Source organism: Argopecten irradians, chromosome 4, assembly GCF_041381155.1.
Source record: "Argopecten irradians isolate NY chromosome 4, Ai_NY, whole genome shotgun sequence".
In the NCBI taxonomy this organism is placed as follows: domain Eukaryota; kingdom Metazoa; phylum Mollusca; class Bivalvia; order Pectinida; family Pectinidae; genus Argopecten; species Argopecten irradians.
Genome location: NC_091137.1, coordinates 17,106,196 through 17,123,469, shown reverse-complemented (window position 1 = coordinate 17,123,469; position 17,274 = coordinate 17,106,196). Strand labels below are relative to the sequence as shown.

The 17,274-nt window shown below is 36.2% G+C and overlaps 2 protein-coding genes across 3 annotated transcripts in view; one reads left to right on the top strand and one right to left on the bottom strand.

Moving 5' to 3' along the window:
* Nucleotides 1-5,877, top strand: part of LOC138320796 (bifunctional purine biosynthesis protein ATIC-like) — a 39,563-nt gene extending 33,686 nt beyond the window's left edge. For both annotated transcript variants that reach the window (XM_069264013.1, XM_069264014.1), the window contains 2 exons: nt 4,766-4,861; nt 5,500-5,877. In XM_069264013.1, the coding sequence (XP_069120114.1) occupies nt 4,766-4,861; nt 5,500-5,619 (216 nt within the window). In that variant the 3' untranslated portion in view covers nt 5,620-5,877. The remainder of the gene's footprint in view (nt 1-4,765; nt 4,862-5,499) is intronic.
* A 469-nt stretch (nt 5,878-6,346) lies between these two features.
* LOC138320797 (ATP synthase subunit C lysine N-methyltransferase-like) lies at nt 6,347-12,794 on the bottom strand. The gene is made up of 5 exons (XM_069264015.1): nt 12,763-12,794; nt 9,681-9,956; nt 8,522-8,659; nt 8,084-8,134; nt 6,347-7,327 (listed from the first exon to the last, which is right to left on the bottom strand). Exons 2-5 carry the CDS (start codon nt 9,942-9,944, stop codon nt 7,127-7,129), a joined length of 654 nt encoding a protein of 217 aa, XP_069120116.1. The 5' UTR covers nt 9,945-9,956; nt 12,763-12,794; the 3' UTR covers nt 6,347-7,126.
* Nucleotides 12,795-17,274: the final 4,480 nt, after the last annotated feature.

Here is a 17,274-nt window from a genome sequence, read left to right as displayed (position 1 = left end):
GGGGCAGGAGGGGCAGGGCCCAATAGGGGAAATAGAGGTAAATCCTTTAAATCGCTACTATTCATAGAGTTCTACATGGATTGTAACCAAATTTGGCCACAAACATCCTTGGGGGAAGGGGAACAGAACTTGAATAAATTTTGGCTCTGGCCCCTCGGGGGCCGGAGGGGTGGGGCCCAATAGGGGAAATAGAGGTAAATCCTTTAAATCGCTACTAGTCATAGAGTTCTGTAGGAATGTAACCAAATTTGGCCAGAAATATCCTTGGGAGAATAAGAACTGAGTTTGTATAAATTTTGGCTCTGGTCCCGGGGGGGCAGAAGGGACGGGGCCCAATAGGGGAATTATAAGTAAATCCTATAAATCGGTACTTGTCCTAGAGTTCTGCATGGTTTGTAACCAAATTTGGCCATAAACATCCTTGGATGTAGGAGAACAGAACTTATATAAATTTTGGCTCTGACCCTCCAGGGGCAGGAGAGGGGGAGGGGGGGCGCCCAATAGGGGAAATAGAGGTAAATCTTTTAAATCGCTACTAGTCATAGAGTTCTGCATGGAATGTAACCAAATTTGGCCACAAACATCCTTTTTGGAAGGGGAACAGAACTCATATAAATTTTGGCTTTGGCCCCCCGGGGGCAGAACGGATGGGGCCCAATAGGGGAAATAGAGGTAAATCCTATAAATCGCTACTTGTCCTAGAGTTTTGCTTGGACTGTGACCAAATTTGGCCATAAACATCCTTGGGGAAGGGGAACAAAACTTGTATAAATTTTGGCTCTTATCCCCTGGCCATGGGGGCAGGAGGGGTGGGGCCCAATAGGGGATTTAGAGGTTAATATTAGAATTCCTTCAGAAAAGAAACAATGAACCTGTATTCAGAACATTACTTGGAATTACAAACCAGGTGAGCGATACAGGCCCTCTGGGCCTCTTGTTTTCATATGTTTTCATTTTCTTATTTTTCAATATTAACACAATGTTTCCATTGCATTCAAACTGATGTTGATATCAAACCTTTGTCATGGCATATATTTTGGCCTAACCGGATGCGCATTCACATAAGGGCGGAAGTCAGTGTTTCAGTTTGTAATTTTGCGCAGCAGCCCCTCTGCGTTTACGCAAGTGTAAACGATTGCCCGGTTACTAAGGGTACATAGGAAAGTGAAAACAGAAATGTAAATATATCACTATCAACATCATTTCTCATTTGGCCTCTTACAAAGTAATTACAGTCCAATCTGTATGAAAAGACAACCCAAGGGAAATTCAAAAGTGGTCTCTTAAGGATGTACTCCTCTGAGAAGTCAAAATTTTCTTGTATTAAACTTTTTTTCTCATATAAATTTTTGGAATGAGGAGTTCATACCATAAAAGAAAATGGAAGAAAAAACATATGTCCGTGTGCTCGTTTTTGAGTTATTGTCACTCAAAGATACCAAAATGACAAAATAGTGGATTTTATTGGAATTTCACCGTTTTGACCACATACACTAGAATTTAAAGCCATAATTTCCTAATGAGGTGTTTGATATGTATGGATGTTTGTAGAATTTATTTTCCAGTAGTCTTCATTAAAAATATATCAGTTATGATTAATAAGAGTCATATTTTTTCTCAAAATAACAACATATGCTACCCCTACCCCTTAATTTTGAGCTCCAAAATGCACCATTTTCAGCCATTTTTGTCAAATTTAATACTTTATAGAAAAAGTTCTGGTATTAAACTTTTGTCAATAGTTTGCATATCAATAGGGAAAGGGTTGTTCTTTCTAAATCAGGCAGAAAAATGGGGGGTCCGTGTGCTTACTTTTTTGCCCCATTTAAATATATGTTATTTTTCAATATTTTTGACTAAAAAATAAAAGTGCTCAAATTACCATTAAATGTAAAAATAAAGTGACAAAAGTGTATCATTTCACACATTAATGTTCAATGTTTTAATTAACATGAACCCAGTGAAGATTAACAGCAAAAATTAACTCGATACAGCTGAAAATGCTGACGCGGTGATGATTTAAGTAAAAACAATTTAAGAAAAAAATGGGAAAACGATGGCTCTTCTCAAAGCCAAAAAAGACACAATTTCAAAATGGCCGCCAAATTGGCCATTTCTAAAAATCGCTGTGTAAAAAAATCTACTAAAAATATAAATGTAATTTTTTGACAAAATTTGCTACAGACCACATGCTACAGATATTGATAAATCGTATTTGAAAATCTCATAACGTTTTTGATCTATGTCGAAACGAGACTTTAACGGGACTGAAACCACAGAAGAATACATCCTTAATAGGGAGTGGTCTCTTAATAGAGAGTGGTCTCTTAATAGAGAGTGGTCTCTTAATAGGGAGTGGTCTCTTAATAGAGAGTGGTCTCTTAATAGAATAACCATGCTGATCAGAATTGAGATGACAAGTCACCAATGTTTTGATATTAATTTCTTTCACAATAATCTTATGTGTTCTAACTTCTAGAATAAATCAAAATATAATACAATTAAAAAGTGTCATTTTGTTATTGTTTCAATTCATTTTAATTCAAATATATCATATACTCCTCCAATTATTAGGTTTGTACATCACAAAACGCCGGAATGGGGGTCATTTTGGATATTTTTTTATCGTCAAATGCAGATTTCGGCATCCACAGTGTAGGTAAAATGTGGCCACTGGTTGCTGAGAAGATCTGGTAGTTTAATAGAGTTAAAATGTAGAGGTTTTGGGGATTTGAAATGGTCGCTTAGAGCAGAGGGTAGCTTTATAGAGATGGTTGCATGGAGGGATTGGACTGTCTGACTACTTGAGAGAAGAAATATGTATTTGCTAATGTTAGGGTGTTTTTCCAAACTTCAGAGATGACTGTTGAAGCCCTTTGGGCCTTTTTAGGTCATCTGACCCGAAGGGTCAGGATGACCTATTGTCATCATGCACCGTCTGTCGTCGTGCGCCGTCCACCGTCCGTAAACCTTTCATTTAAACAACTTCTTCTCAAAACGACTTCTTCTCAAGAACCAGAAGGCCAAGGGTACTGATATTTGGCCTGTAGGATGCTGGGATGAAGGGCTACCAAGTTTGTTCAAATGAAGCACCTTGACCTTCATTCAAGGTCACAGGGGTCAAATAGACTAAAATCTTTAAATGACTTCTTCTCAAGAACTAAATGGCCCAGGATACTCATATTGGGCCAGCAGCATGCTGAGATGAATAGCTACCAAGTTTGTTCAAATGAAGGACCTTGACCTTCATACATGGTCACAGGGGTCAAATAGGCTAAAATCTTTTAAACAACTTCTTGTCAATAACTAAGAGGCCTAGAGACCTGATATTGGGCCTTTGACATGCTTAGATGAAGGGCTATCAAATTTGTTCAAATGAATGATCTTTAAACAACTTCTTCTCAATAACCGGAAGGCCCAGGGTACTCATATTTAGCCTGTAGGTTGCTTGGATGAAGGGCTACCAATTTTGTTCAAATGAATGACCTTAACTTTCATTCAAGGTCACAAGAGTCAAATAGGCTAAAAAATTTAAATGACTTCTTCTCAAGAACCAGACTGCCCAGGGCACTGATATTGGGCCCGTAGGATGCTGGGATGAAGGGCTACCAAGTTTGTTCAAATAAATGACCTTGACCTTCATTCAAGGTCACGGGGGTCAAATAGGGTATAATCATTTAAACAACATCTTGTGAATAATGAAGAGGTTTAGAGACCTGATATTATGCCTGTGGCATGCTGGGATGAAGGGCTACCACGTTTGTTCAAATGAATGACCTTGATTTTCATTCAAGGTCACGGGGGTCAAATAGGCTAAATTTTTTAAATGACTTCTTCTCAAGAACCAGTAGGCCCAGGGTACTGATATTGGGCATGTAAAATGCTGGGAGGAAGGGCTACCAAGTTTGTTCAAATGAAACACCTTGACCTTCATTCAAGGTCATGGGTCAAATAGGCTAAAATCTTTAAATGACTTCTTCTCAAGAACTAAATGGCCCAGGATACTCATATTGGGCCTGCAGCATGCTGAGATGAATAGCTACCAAGTTTGTTCAAATGAAGGACCTTGACCTTCATACATGGTCACAGGGGTCAAATAGGCTAAAATCTTTTAAACAACTTCTTGTCAATAACTAAGAGGCCTAGAGACCTGACATTGGGCCTTTGACATGCTTAGATGAAGGGCTATCAAATTTGTTCAAATGAATGACCTTGATCTTCATTCCAGGTCATGTGGGCCAAAAAGGCTAAAATCTTTAAACAACTTCTTCTCGAGACCCAGAGGCCCATGATACTGATATTGGGCCTGTAGCATGCTGGGATGAAAGGCTACAAAGTTTGTTCAAATGAATGACCTTGACCTTCATTCAAGGTCACGGGGGGTCAAATAGGCTAAAAAAATGACTTCTTCTCAAGAACCAGAAGGCCTAGGGTACTGATATTGGGCAGGTAGCATGCTGGGATGAAGGGCTACCAAATCTGTTCAAATGAATTACCTTGACCTTCAATCAAGGTCACAGGGGTCAAATAGGCTAAAATCTTTAAACATGTATGTTGTATTGTACTAATAGTCAGATGACCTTTAAGGCCCATGGGTCTCTTGTTTTAATTAAAATTTTGATTGTTATGGTAACCAGCTAGTCATTATATATACCACACAGGTTTTGAAAAATGGCAAATAACTTAATTACATAGCCTAAAGAGAATATATCTCAAATTAAATCTACAATATTGTACTTACACATACTTTTAAAACTTTTTTCAGGAAGAAAGAAAGGAGTGGATTTCAAAGCTAAAGGGTGTGTCTCTCAGCTCCGATGCCTTCTTCCCTTTTCGAGATAACATTGACAGGGCTGTACAGGTGAGTTTTAAAATTTGTTTTGGCCAAAAAAAAACCAATAGTTGCAGTTGAAATTAAATCTTTTGAATCAATCTCATCTAACTTGAAGGCACTATCTATTTCATTTGAGGTGTTTTGTACATGTATTTCATTTATTTTGTTCAAATGAATGTCCTTGGCCTCTGTTCAATGTCACAGGGGTCAAATAGCTTAATATCTGAACGACATCTTGTCAATAACTAAATGCCCTAGAGACGTGATATATAAGGCTTATGGCATGCTTGGATGAACATAAATTCTTTTAATGAATTTTCATCAATAGTTAAGAGACTTTGAGATTTATATTGGGTACATTTATGTTGCCTACTAGGATGAAGGGCTTCCAACTTTGTTCATAAGAATGATTGACCTTGAATATTATTCAATCTGATTTTCTTGGGCCTGTAATGTTCAAAATGATCAGGTTGTAGGTGAGGAACTCGAGGTCATTATTTCTTCCAACTCTTTGTAATTATACGACTATTAAAAGTACACATAATATTTGACATGAAAAAGAAATAACTTACAGTACTTACAAACAAACTCTTTACTTTCTTTAAAAAAAACTCCCATGTGTAGGTATACTCTGTGACTGAGAAGTTGTGTTTATTTTTATTCAGAGCGGTGTTGAGTACATTGTGTCTCCTGCGGGATCTACAAATGATGGAGGCGTCATTGAGGCCTGTAACGATCACAAAATGGTGATGATTCACACCAATACCAGGCTCTTCCACCATTAAACTCCCCATACAGTGCTACCAAATATGGAATATGTTACTGTGGTGATGTAACACCGTGCATGCAAAGAAATCCTAAGGCGTTAAAACAATCATGGAAACGTGTAATGTGATTATACTTGTCAGCATAATATAGACTTCATCATTCCATTGACTTTACAAAGTTTGTGCCATGTATATATACACTTACTGTGTCATTCCATATCTCTTTGTTATGAAGCAGCAATTTGATCAAATTAAATGTTATTGGAAAAAACCAGTGTTTTCAATTACTTATCATACCTCTCGTGACAAAGTTTAATACTGGAATCAGCTTGTCTCTGTCTGTCCATAGCAAAAAGTGTCGGGACACCTGAACTACTGGATCAATTTCACTGAAACTTGGCCGCAATGGTAGGAACCATGTATAGATATGTATATAGCAAGGTTTGTTTTGCTGACAGTTTTGTTTGTCATAGTAACCAGGTAACTATCAACATATGTATACACAGGTCTTTGTAGAAAACTTTTGCCCGCGAACAACTCGCTAAACTACTTGCTCAATATCAATGAAACATAATTCACAGCAATGTTGGATAATGGTACATGACCATGTGTACATGTAGATATGCATGTGGGATTTTTAGCTGAAATTGGTACCGGGTCACTATACACAAGTTTTGCAAAATGGCCAATACCTTAAAATGAAATATTAAGTATATACATGTAAATTAAATAGACAAATAGATACTATATGGTCATATCATTTATTCCATGGATCATCCAAAATCCTCTATTACAATATTCATCATGTAACGTTAATTCTAAAGTTTTCCTAGTAAATGAAATTTAATGTAACATTTAAATCAACTATTAATTTCTATATGTACAAGTACACACAATGTTATGAAAAAATATCCAAAACCACATCGTGAATGGCTTTCTAGATTAGTCTCCATAAAACACTTTGAACACACTGATCACCTTTATATATACAGCTCACAATCTATTGACATCATTCCACACAGCACTATCAGATGTAATTTCACATATACAGTATATACACGCATATCCCCAAGTTACAACTACCTTAACAGGTACCAATATGTGAATAAACAATACAGGTATCTAGCCCAATATTTATCTACATGTATACCCAATAGGGATAGTATACAAATTAATGTAACGTCCTTCAGGAAAGTTCAGTATTGTAAACTTATACATTTCATAATATATTAGAAATGATAATTATAAAGATTTACTGGTAAAGGTTCTCATCATGGTAAATTATTTTTTTACTCTAAGTTGATGAAAATCAGAAAAACCAGGCATGAGTCTGCGAGTATTCGTGCAGCACAAAATATGATATCATATAAGCTGCACACACACATGCACACTGAATTGGTCATCCCAATTAAGTTTCTTGTGCATAGTTGTCGCTTTAAAAAATGTCGCATTTGAATATTACTGACATTATCTCCCATCTGAATATAAACAAGGTCACTTCTGAATGTGAATATAAAGACGAGTGTTAACTCTGGTTGTTTGTACTGTCACATTTGTTTGTTGTTTTGGATGAGATTGATGATTTATTTATCCGATATAACCAGACTCGATCAACACCCTCACCGAGGGTCAGAATTGGCTGCCAGTTAGGGAAGTGGAAGCGACAGGCGACCACCATACTGTCCTGTACTAATTCCTTCTCTAGCTTCTGTTCCAGTGGCTCCATCTGAAATACAACAACAAAAGGACTATATATACATGACTGTGTTCATTCTATCTATACATGTAATTAAATCTCACTAAGAAAGAATTAGGAGTTTTAAATATTAATATTCATCATCTGCAGGAAGTCTTTTATACATAAGGATATATATACTAGTACATGTATGATGAGAGAATTGAAGCTGGCCATCATCCATTGCTATCATGACTCAGTAATTACAAATACAACCTTAATTCTCATTATGGTTATAGTACATTTAATTTATATAAAGAATACACACTTTTACAATAATTCTGAAACAATTTAAATAGTATAACTATATGTACATACCTGGTAAACTTACCTGTATAAATTACAGACTACACATTTTGACCTGATAGACACTGGATATGTATATAGAATAAGGACATAAACTTGAGTAACCAAAGAAATTCAACCCAATGTGGTTTACAAGGTGACCACCATATTTTCCACATAGGTGTCCTATTGCCACTTATAATAGTAACAGTGTAGGGGTTTCGTCATCTTTCAGTAGACACTGTGGAATTGCAATTTCAGGGAGTACTTCTCTATACTATCTATATGCTATCTAATGGAATTTAGCCCAAATCAGGCGGTACCACGGTCTGGTTTAACCGGCAAAAAGGAAAGTGTATTGGCTGCCTGATATTGAATCCCCAGAGAGTGTTATTATATAACATAAAGATTTTATTAAATATTGATTCCGCCTGGATAAAAACATAATGGAAAGGAACCTACCATTTGTCTGACACCAAATATCACTACATTGTTGTATGGACTGACATCACTCTGAAACATACACAATTCAATAATTTCATATATAATCACAAGTAAAATACATGCTCGACATTTACACTTTAGTATATACTGTCACAGGAATAGGGTCCAATTATTAAGCCAATATATAATTCTTACTTTATCCATGAACGATGTATTCAGGAAATCTGTGCCCTCATTGAAGGATCATTAGACAAGTATACCTGTATAGATTATGAAATTGAATTATCTTGAGTGCATGTTGAACGGCTCCGATAGGAAACTGTGGCTACTGTGAAACTATACTGGTACATGTATATGTTTTGATAGAGTTACAAATTACAAAACAATGAATATTCAGTTAATGAAATTATTACATGCCGTAGTTGTTATTAAAATACCAATGATAGTTGTACATACTTTCCATAGATCCTGCCGTTTGAAGGTAGCCATTTTGTTCATGCCAGCTTGCCTGGCTGCCCAGCGTGAATAGAGAACCAGCCACATATTGAGTTCAATCCCTGAGGCTTTGTAACCCTGTCTGGCAGCCTCTATTACCTGTGTGAGAAGATTCAAATAATTCTTTTATTGTTTTGCATAATCAGTGAAAGTCTGTATTAAAGATAGTCTATATGGCAATATGGCAATTTCAAGATACCAAAATGACGTTACTGACGTATGATTTAGAATTGTATTACCAATGAGTCCAGTGAAGTCATATTTTAATGTGAATTTTTTGTGACATCTCTATCACTGGAAATACATGGGACTCTTCAACGGTATTCAACAGTATCTTGTAATCCCCATAGCAGCTTGCTTTTGTGGTATATGTCATTAGGTTTGGAATAATAGCATACTGGTATGTTTGTCTTTTTGTGATAGCGAAAACTCTTGTAGACTTTTGTGTTACAATGATGAATCACATTTGATTAACACTCTTCAGGCCTCCCCAATCAACCACTATCAACATTTACAGGTTACAATAATCAGCAGATTTTTGGCTTTGATTTTAGTCTGGATACAAATCTCTTCCTCTCTAAGTTAAAATGGAGATGGATTGTCATAAATTCACCAAAGACAGACACTTACTCATACAAACTTAATTCACTCCTTTGCACTTTTAAAGCTTATATCCAACCATGGAAAGTCTGTCGGGGCTTGATCTATTCTTTACAATGAGTAAATTTGCGTATTAGTTTGAGCAATATATTACTTTACATATCACATTATTAACAGTTACAAGATTATCCTTCTGAGCTTAAGTTAATACATTAGCTAGTATCACATTGATCATCGATCAATGTTTGCAGTATCATTTATATATCAGAAATATATGATGATGGCGAAAACTTAACATATACATTGTATACATAGTGTTAAAGATGCTCCATCGCCGAAAGAGCATAAACGACAGAATAAAGGGAGCAACTTTTGTAACTGAAGGAAAATACTAATTCGTCAACGGTCTCCTGTTTATGATAGAGAAATAATACCATTCAGTGACGGTGGAGCTTTTTACTGTCAGTAAGTCAGCAATAATATAATATGCTCAGTTCAGCAACATCACATTTATACCTACAATTCGTCCATCTCCACTTCCAATGTCCAGCAAGCTTCCACTTCGACTTCCAAGTGCTTTAAATACATTTTTCATCTGAGCTGATGATGCTGGTAGAAATGGTAAGCAAATCTTTCTGATTGCCGGAGCCAAGAATGGACCAGTGAGTGTGTATATTCCAACAAACAAACCACCAAAGACTCCAAGCAGGACACCCCCTTTCTTGGTAAGTCCACTACTGGACTTTTCACCTTCGGGTGTCTCCAGGAATGACTCGATACCCATATTGTTGAACTCCTGTACAAAAATAAATTATTAAGACATGGCTATATGTCAGCAATATTGTGCCAATATTAATGCAATAAGAAATCACCTTATCATCCGGACTTATTGAATTCCAAATGACCATAATTAACTGTTAATTAAAATGAGACAATTTTGCAAATATACATTTTTTTATCATATTACTGTAAATGATATATTAGTCTGCTAAATTAGGCTTTTATTCAATTTTTAATTTTTTCCCCTAGTATGATTCATAATATAAAAAAAATCAAAAAGCCTAAAAATATAGGGAGGTTTAGTGGACTAATGATATATAATTCAATTTTGCTTGTTACGAGCATTTTCATTGGCTTAACAATTTACTTTATCATCCCATAAAGGAAAAAATGGCGTCGCCGTTTGTAACGTCGCTTCTGATTGGCTGAAATGACGGCGTAATAATTTCATAGACAAAAGAGTCCCAAAATGAATTTTAAATGTTGAAGAGATTATCTTTAGTAAATTGAATTATAAGGATTAATTTGAATAGATTTTTTATGTTATGGAGATATAACACAAAAATCTGAGTGTACTCTCATCATAAACCGCTTCGCGGTTTATTTAGAGTACACTCAGATTTTTGTGTTATATCTCCATAACATAAAAAATCTATTCAAGTTAATCCTTAAATATACACATGTTATATGCTGTATTAAAAATTTTCATTACATATTACATGATCTAAAACAGATAATTTTACATATATATTAGATGCATGTACTTGTATATTATAATTATGTAATTATATAAAATTGTTTCTTGACACAATCTTTATACATAATGTACGACCTTTATACTTTCGCTGATATTACAGCATACACTTAAATGTACATGTATAGATAATATACCTATAGTGGCATTACATAATTATAAATTAGCCTAAAATGCATACATATTGTAGCGGAAAAAGATACCTTGCGCCTTCGTTCTGACTGAACTTCGCGCCCTCGTTCTGACTGACTTTTCCATTATATTAGGGTGACGGTCTAAAAATATCCATACGACCCAATAGTCTGAAGGCCCGTTAGTCCGAAGGCCCATTAGTCCTGCATGAGGCCCATTAGTCCGAAGGCCCAATAGTCTGAAGGCCCGATAGTCCGAAAACAGATTATATAACTGGAATTTATATGCGAACAGTACTCGAAATGAAACAAATGTTTATTACAGTTTTTGATGCAAAAGATTTGTTGTAAATTTGCTATGGTTTACTTACATGGATGCAACTCTATAGATTTGAAACGAAAAATGATAATAAACAACGAAAGTTGCGAATTTTACAAAAGAGCATAATCTTGAAATTCGTAAACGGATCTGATATTAAATAGTATATGCATTTTATATGTATAATGCAATCCTGTTTAACATCCCCCCCCCCCCCCCCAAAAAAAAAAAATATCATTATGCGGACCATTTCCGTCATTAAGGGTAGAATAAACAAGTCAAAGAAAGGGGAATATGTACATAATACATATTGTACAATTAACGACATTTACAGGTATAATAAAGGTCATTTTTTGGTAATTTTTGGACTAACGGGCCTTCAGACTAGCTATTGGACCTTCGGACTACAGGGACTTCGGAGTATTGGACCTTCGGACTAATAGGCCGTAGGGACATAAGGGTGTCACGTTATATTAGGCATATACTGCAAGCTCTATTCAGAATCTAAGTCAGTGAAAGCCAGAACAGGTTGGGCACAACCCTGCATATGGGCAACAGTTACCCATTTGAGTAACAGTTATATAGGCCTGTTTGAGTAATCAATAAGTTACCCAAATGAGGAACTTTGTGTAAGAAAAATGCATGAAGTTGTTTTAAACTTTTTTTATCAAAAAAGGGCGTAATAATTTTGACATGGCACCATTACTAACATAACATAGTACATTACTAATCAAAATGGGACAAAATTCATTGTCTCAATTTTGGTAAAAGTCACAAAATAAACCACCTCCATTGCTTACTATGGTGCTAAAATAGAACACAGGTAAAACTCATTCAACCATGACATTTGCACTGAATTTCCCTGATAGCTATACACTGAAGTCAATGGAGAGCACCTAAATTGTCATCTTACAACAAAGTTATATTTTAGACAACAGAATTTGATATTTCACCCACAGAAACATATATAGAGTCTTTGATCAGTTGTAAGGCATTCTAAAAATTATGACGCCCTTTTTGATAATAATTTTTAAAACAACATTATGCGTTTTCTTTTCACATAATTACTCAATTGGGTAACTTATTGATTATTGCAAACAGGTAACTGTTACTCAAATGGGTAACTGTTACTCATATGCAGGGTTGTGCCCAACCTGCAGAAGGCGATATCTATCAGTCTATATTGTGCTACAACATGCAGTAGCTATGTATGAATGTACATGTATAATGTTATTTGTCATATGCGTAGTCGATGACATATATAACATCAACATGATCTTAAATGTGATGAAATGGGTCGATTAGGCCTACTAGGTAGATATCGATGTAGACAGGTACATGGGAGATAAGGACGGGACATTAAGTATGACCACAGGCGTCTGCTTCTGGTTTGATAAAAAATATAATAACCTACCCCTACTATATGACATTGTATTTTTCCAAAACCAAATGCAGACGCCTGTGGTATGACATTGACAATTTTCCATGGTCAGTGGGTTCTATATTCGTTAAAAAATATGAGTGGAACTCTATACTAGTTTTTAACTCAGAATAACCATACCAAATACCTGTAATTGTTCAGATAACTATTCAATCCGGCATAACAAACCAAAACAACCTTTCCTGCGAGTCCCCATGGGCGCAGACATCTTGAACAGGGGAAACAACTCTAGTAGGATCATTGTCACTAATGGTATCTGGCACGGAAATTCAAACCATTCGTACAATTATGAGGGAAAAGATTCATTTTTCACATAAACATGCTTAAAACATCAGCAGGATTTTTTACATTGTATTTTAGTCTGAACTGAAGTACATGTATTGCTACTAGTCTAATTAAACCTGATGATTTTAGCTAGTCACTCGCATGTAGATTATCAAAATTAAACGTGTTTTTTAACAGTAGTTTTTTTATGAAAAAAATAACCGACCGAGATGTTATTTCAGGTAAACTAGATCTATCAACTTCATTTATTTTACGTCTATTCAACAAAACAACACATACACAAACTCGGGTGTAAGGGTGCGATCAGGGGCGTAGCTAGATGCTTTTACATGTCACAGCCCATGGCCAGGCGAGGGGTCTGGGGCCCGCCTAGGCCCACAGCACAGGGGCGTAGGAAGCGGGGGGGGGGGGGGGGGGGGGTGCCCCCCCCCCCCCGTTCCCCAGGACGGGGGGGGGGGGGGGCAAACATGTCTTTTTGCCCCCCCCCCCCCCCCCCATTTTCGCCGACTGAAATGTTCTAAAAATGCATATTTGAAAGAAAAATGGGTCCTCCTGAACATTTTTCGTTCTTCATTCTAAAAAAATTTCCGCTGCGCGGCGCATTTCCTAAAACGTTCAAGCACATAATGTTCAAACTTTTAATAGCAGAAATTCAATACACATGAACTACAATGAAAATGTCCATTAAGGGATTTTACGTACTTCATTTGTATTTCAAAAAATGTCTCTTAAAAGATTATACTTTGCTTATATATTTCTTAGCAAGACAATTAATTCATTATTATTAAATGAGTTCAGATCGAGCAGGGTTGCATAATGATATAACGACACTATTATCACAATTATCATTTCTAAATGCATGTTACTTTAAATCGAAAAATTAACATGGTAAGAACGCTTTAAAATCATTAAAATACATCGTAAAACTCACTCAGCCATTCTAATCGTATTTTTTTCCCCGGGGGAGACCCCCGGACCCCCCAAACACCAAAATCTCGCGCCTTCGGGCGCTCATAAATTCATCCAAATGCATCGTAAAACTCATCTTAGCCAATCTAAATCGTAATATTTGTTCCCGGGGGAAACCCCGAACCCCCCAAACACCAAAATCTCGCGCTCGCAAAATTATCAAAATACATTTGTAAAACTCACCTCAGCCATTCTAAATCGTAATATTTTTCCCGGGGTCGACCCCCAGACCCCAAAATCTCGCGCCTTCGGCGCTCACACGCTAATTTGGCCAATTTGCGTATTCGCTAATTTCCTTTTAGCGACCACACTGTCAATAAATGTGCACAAGGATTATATTTAATGATATATAAAAAAAGTATGTAAAGTAAATATGGTTGTGTGTTGAATTAATCTCCTCCTGTAGGTGCGGCGGGGGGGGGGGGGGGGGGGGGGTAAAAAATATTGAGGACCCCCCCCCCCCCCCCCCCCCCCATTACGTTTCATCTTCCTACGCCACTGCAGCGGGTCCAGGGCAGCGTCCTGCAGCTGGTTGGGGGTCCAGGGGGGCGAAGGCCCTCGACGGAAAATGGTTTTAAGGAATTGTTTAGCCTCGAAAATGATGTTTGATAATGCTTGGTATTGCTAAACTAGAGTTAGTAAAATCAAATGAATAGGTCTGTTTTCTACCTGTACATGATAATTATGCGTTAATGTTTTACTCGCTTCTGTTCCATTTGCAAGTCTACAAGGGTATGAAAATCTCATGATAAGTCCAACATGTATCTTGAGTGACACTAAGGGGATTTGAGGATAGATGGACGGAACTTTCTTACGATACGGAATTTTTCCATGTGTAAAAATCGAATTATACATATATGTGAAAAAAGTGAATAAATATAAAAACAGCGCCTCACGAAGAAATTTTGTCTTCATAAAGTCTATATCTAGATAAGATAAGGTGGCCATAAAGTCTATATCTAGATAAGGTGGCCTATTCCTATTTAGATGACTGAATATAATCTAGTCCGCTAAACCTGCCTATATTATTAGGTTTTTTGATTTATTTTTTTTTTGTTGCCGATTATAAAGACTTCATATTAGGCAAAAAAACACAACTAATATAGGTAGGTTTTAGTGGACTATCTAGGTAGAATCTACTCTGTGTCACTATAATTTGCGAGGTGTCACTTTTCGATGGTTCATCTGTCGTCCTTTGACTTTGTGTGTCTTTCGGTTTAGGATTGAAAAAACCATCCTGTCGTTAATTGTCTCTTCTTCACATTAACGCACTATACAACAACACCCAGAACCCGTAGGTTGATTGTAATAAACGGATACGACTTCAGGTTTCCATTTCCGTACTTCCAAAACTGCACGGATATATTACAGTATCATTAATTTTAGATAAATCATCTACATTTAGGTTATTTTTTACTTTGATTTTTATATTACATTCATGATTTTGACGGATCTACATAGGTGTTTAAACTTTACATCACCATGAATACACTGTAACTCATACTAGGATTATTTATGTGCACGCCCGGGCTTTTTTATAGAGCAAGCTACTCCACTGGCGATGGGTAGTAATGTGGGGTTTAATTGTTCTACTATAACTTTTAATCTTTGTTTCGGTACATGCTCGGCTTAACTATTTAACGGGGGATAGTTGTATGATATAAGACTCTTTAATATGTAGATATGAAGGAAAGGGATATTCTATCCAGGGTCACAAAATGTTGTAAAACCCGTACCATTTTGAAATAAATTTGAAAAAATAACGCGAATTTCTCCACACATGAAAATATGCGTGATATTTCAACGCATATCCCGTTGTTTGTAGTTTAAAGTAAATCCTGCCTGCTTTCTGGAAAAAAAATGTTAAAATTACACCGAGAAAACAGTAATTTTGTTGACGCTGCACGACATCATGAGGTTTTCTTGCATGGGTAGCCTTATTAGAATGATGAAGCATAACAAAATACATATACACTCACGTGATAATTAGTGTATTACTAAAGACAATTACAATATTAATGTGCATTAACAGCTTAAATTTGTAGTTGTAAATCGTAGTTGTGTGGGTAAATATTATATGCAGTCACTTCGTATAACGAAAAGTTGTTCTCAAATAATATTAGTTTACTATACAAAGGCTACACTTAAATAGCTTGTACATAGATGGGTTACGAAAATAAAAGGGTTTTGCATATTTCTTTCTGAAAGCATGATAATATCATGTATGCTGTACTGGCTTCATAACTATATCATTGCTCGTCTATTCGACTTCCATGCCAGATGGTGCATCTAATATCACTGCTCTCGATCTCTTGGCTCTTGGCCACATCAAAGGACATCGTAATCACCACGGGCATTTGCGACTAAAATAATTTGACAGCATGTCTTGGCAATAATATCGTTTCAGAGAATATTGCCAGGACACCTTTTATAATGATCTTTATTAAAAAAAATGCGTGCGCCTGTGGCATTGACATGGTAGTTAACTATTCCGACTCTCTATCGGTCCTTCAAAGTTTGCGTTCAAGAAACCCTATAAACACTTTAATTCAAAATATTCTAATCCGATTACATCGAATGTCTAGTAAAACTTAAATAACTTTTTTTTTCTGGATTTCCCAGCCATGTTGGTATAAATGGGAATTAAAAGTTAACAAAACAGCCAGGACTGCTCTCAACTTTGTACAGGTTTAAAACTACCATACACCGATAAAAAAATTAATTCAGTTAGTCATCATTTGATTATCATTGGCAAAAAAGGTGGTCAACCGAAAAAAAATAAACATGTTAAATACAACCTAAACTTATATCTCGTCGCAGAGAGAGAAAGTTGTCCTCTCTCGGCTCCAAACAGGTCTAACATATCTCACCTATGAGCATCTGATGTCAGTGTAGGATCCTCCTGTACATGCCGTGCATGTGACTCTCCGCACGCAGTAGAGTAAAATACTTCGATGTCTCTGACATGTTACCTCTTTTTCAAGTCGTGAAAGACTCGATGTTTCAAAAAATTCAAAACTTTCTAACGCCTTTAAAACAAAGATTTTAGAACGCACATCACTACTAAAACATTGTTTTGCTTAGTAATATATTTTGGCTGACAACGTGTACTTTTAGAGTCCACAGGCAATACTACATGTATGCCGCGAAACATGATACACACAAAATCTGAGTTATTGTGCTGCTAAGTTATAACAAATCTAAACTCGGCATACATTCATATGTAAGTCGTCATATGTCTAGATCTGTATAAAACGGAGCGGAAAGCTGTTTTAAACTTGTGGCGTTCTCATGATTTAATATATATGGATATATATATAATAATACGCAAAAAGTAAAAATGGAATAATATAAAAAAAAAGAAGGAAAAAGTCCAAATAGAAAGTGTAAACGATGAGGGCTGAATGCCTTACTGCGTACAGAACTATATATAAA

Bases quoted from the DNA above. Each gene is read 5' to 3' on its own strand.
- LOC138320797 (XM_069264015.1), bottom strand. From the start codon at position 9,944: ATGGGTATCGAGTCATTCCTGGAGACACCCGAAGGTGAAAAGTCCAGT. The intron at 8,660-9,680 runs GTAGGTATAAAT...CTTCTCACACAG, and splicing joins GAAGTGGAGATGGACGAATT to GTAATAGAGGCTGCCAGACA. The intron at 7,328-8,083 runs GTAGGTTCCTTT...GTTGTATTTCAG, and splicing joins TATTTGGTGTCAGACAAATG to ATGGAGCCACTGGAACAGAA.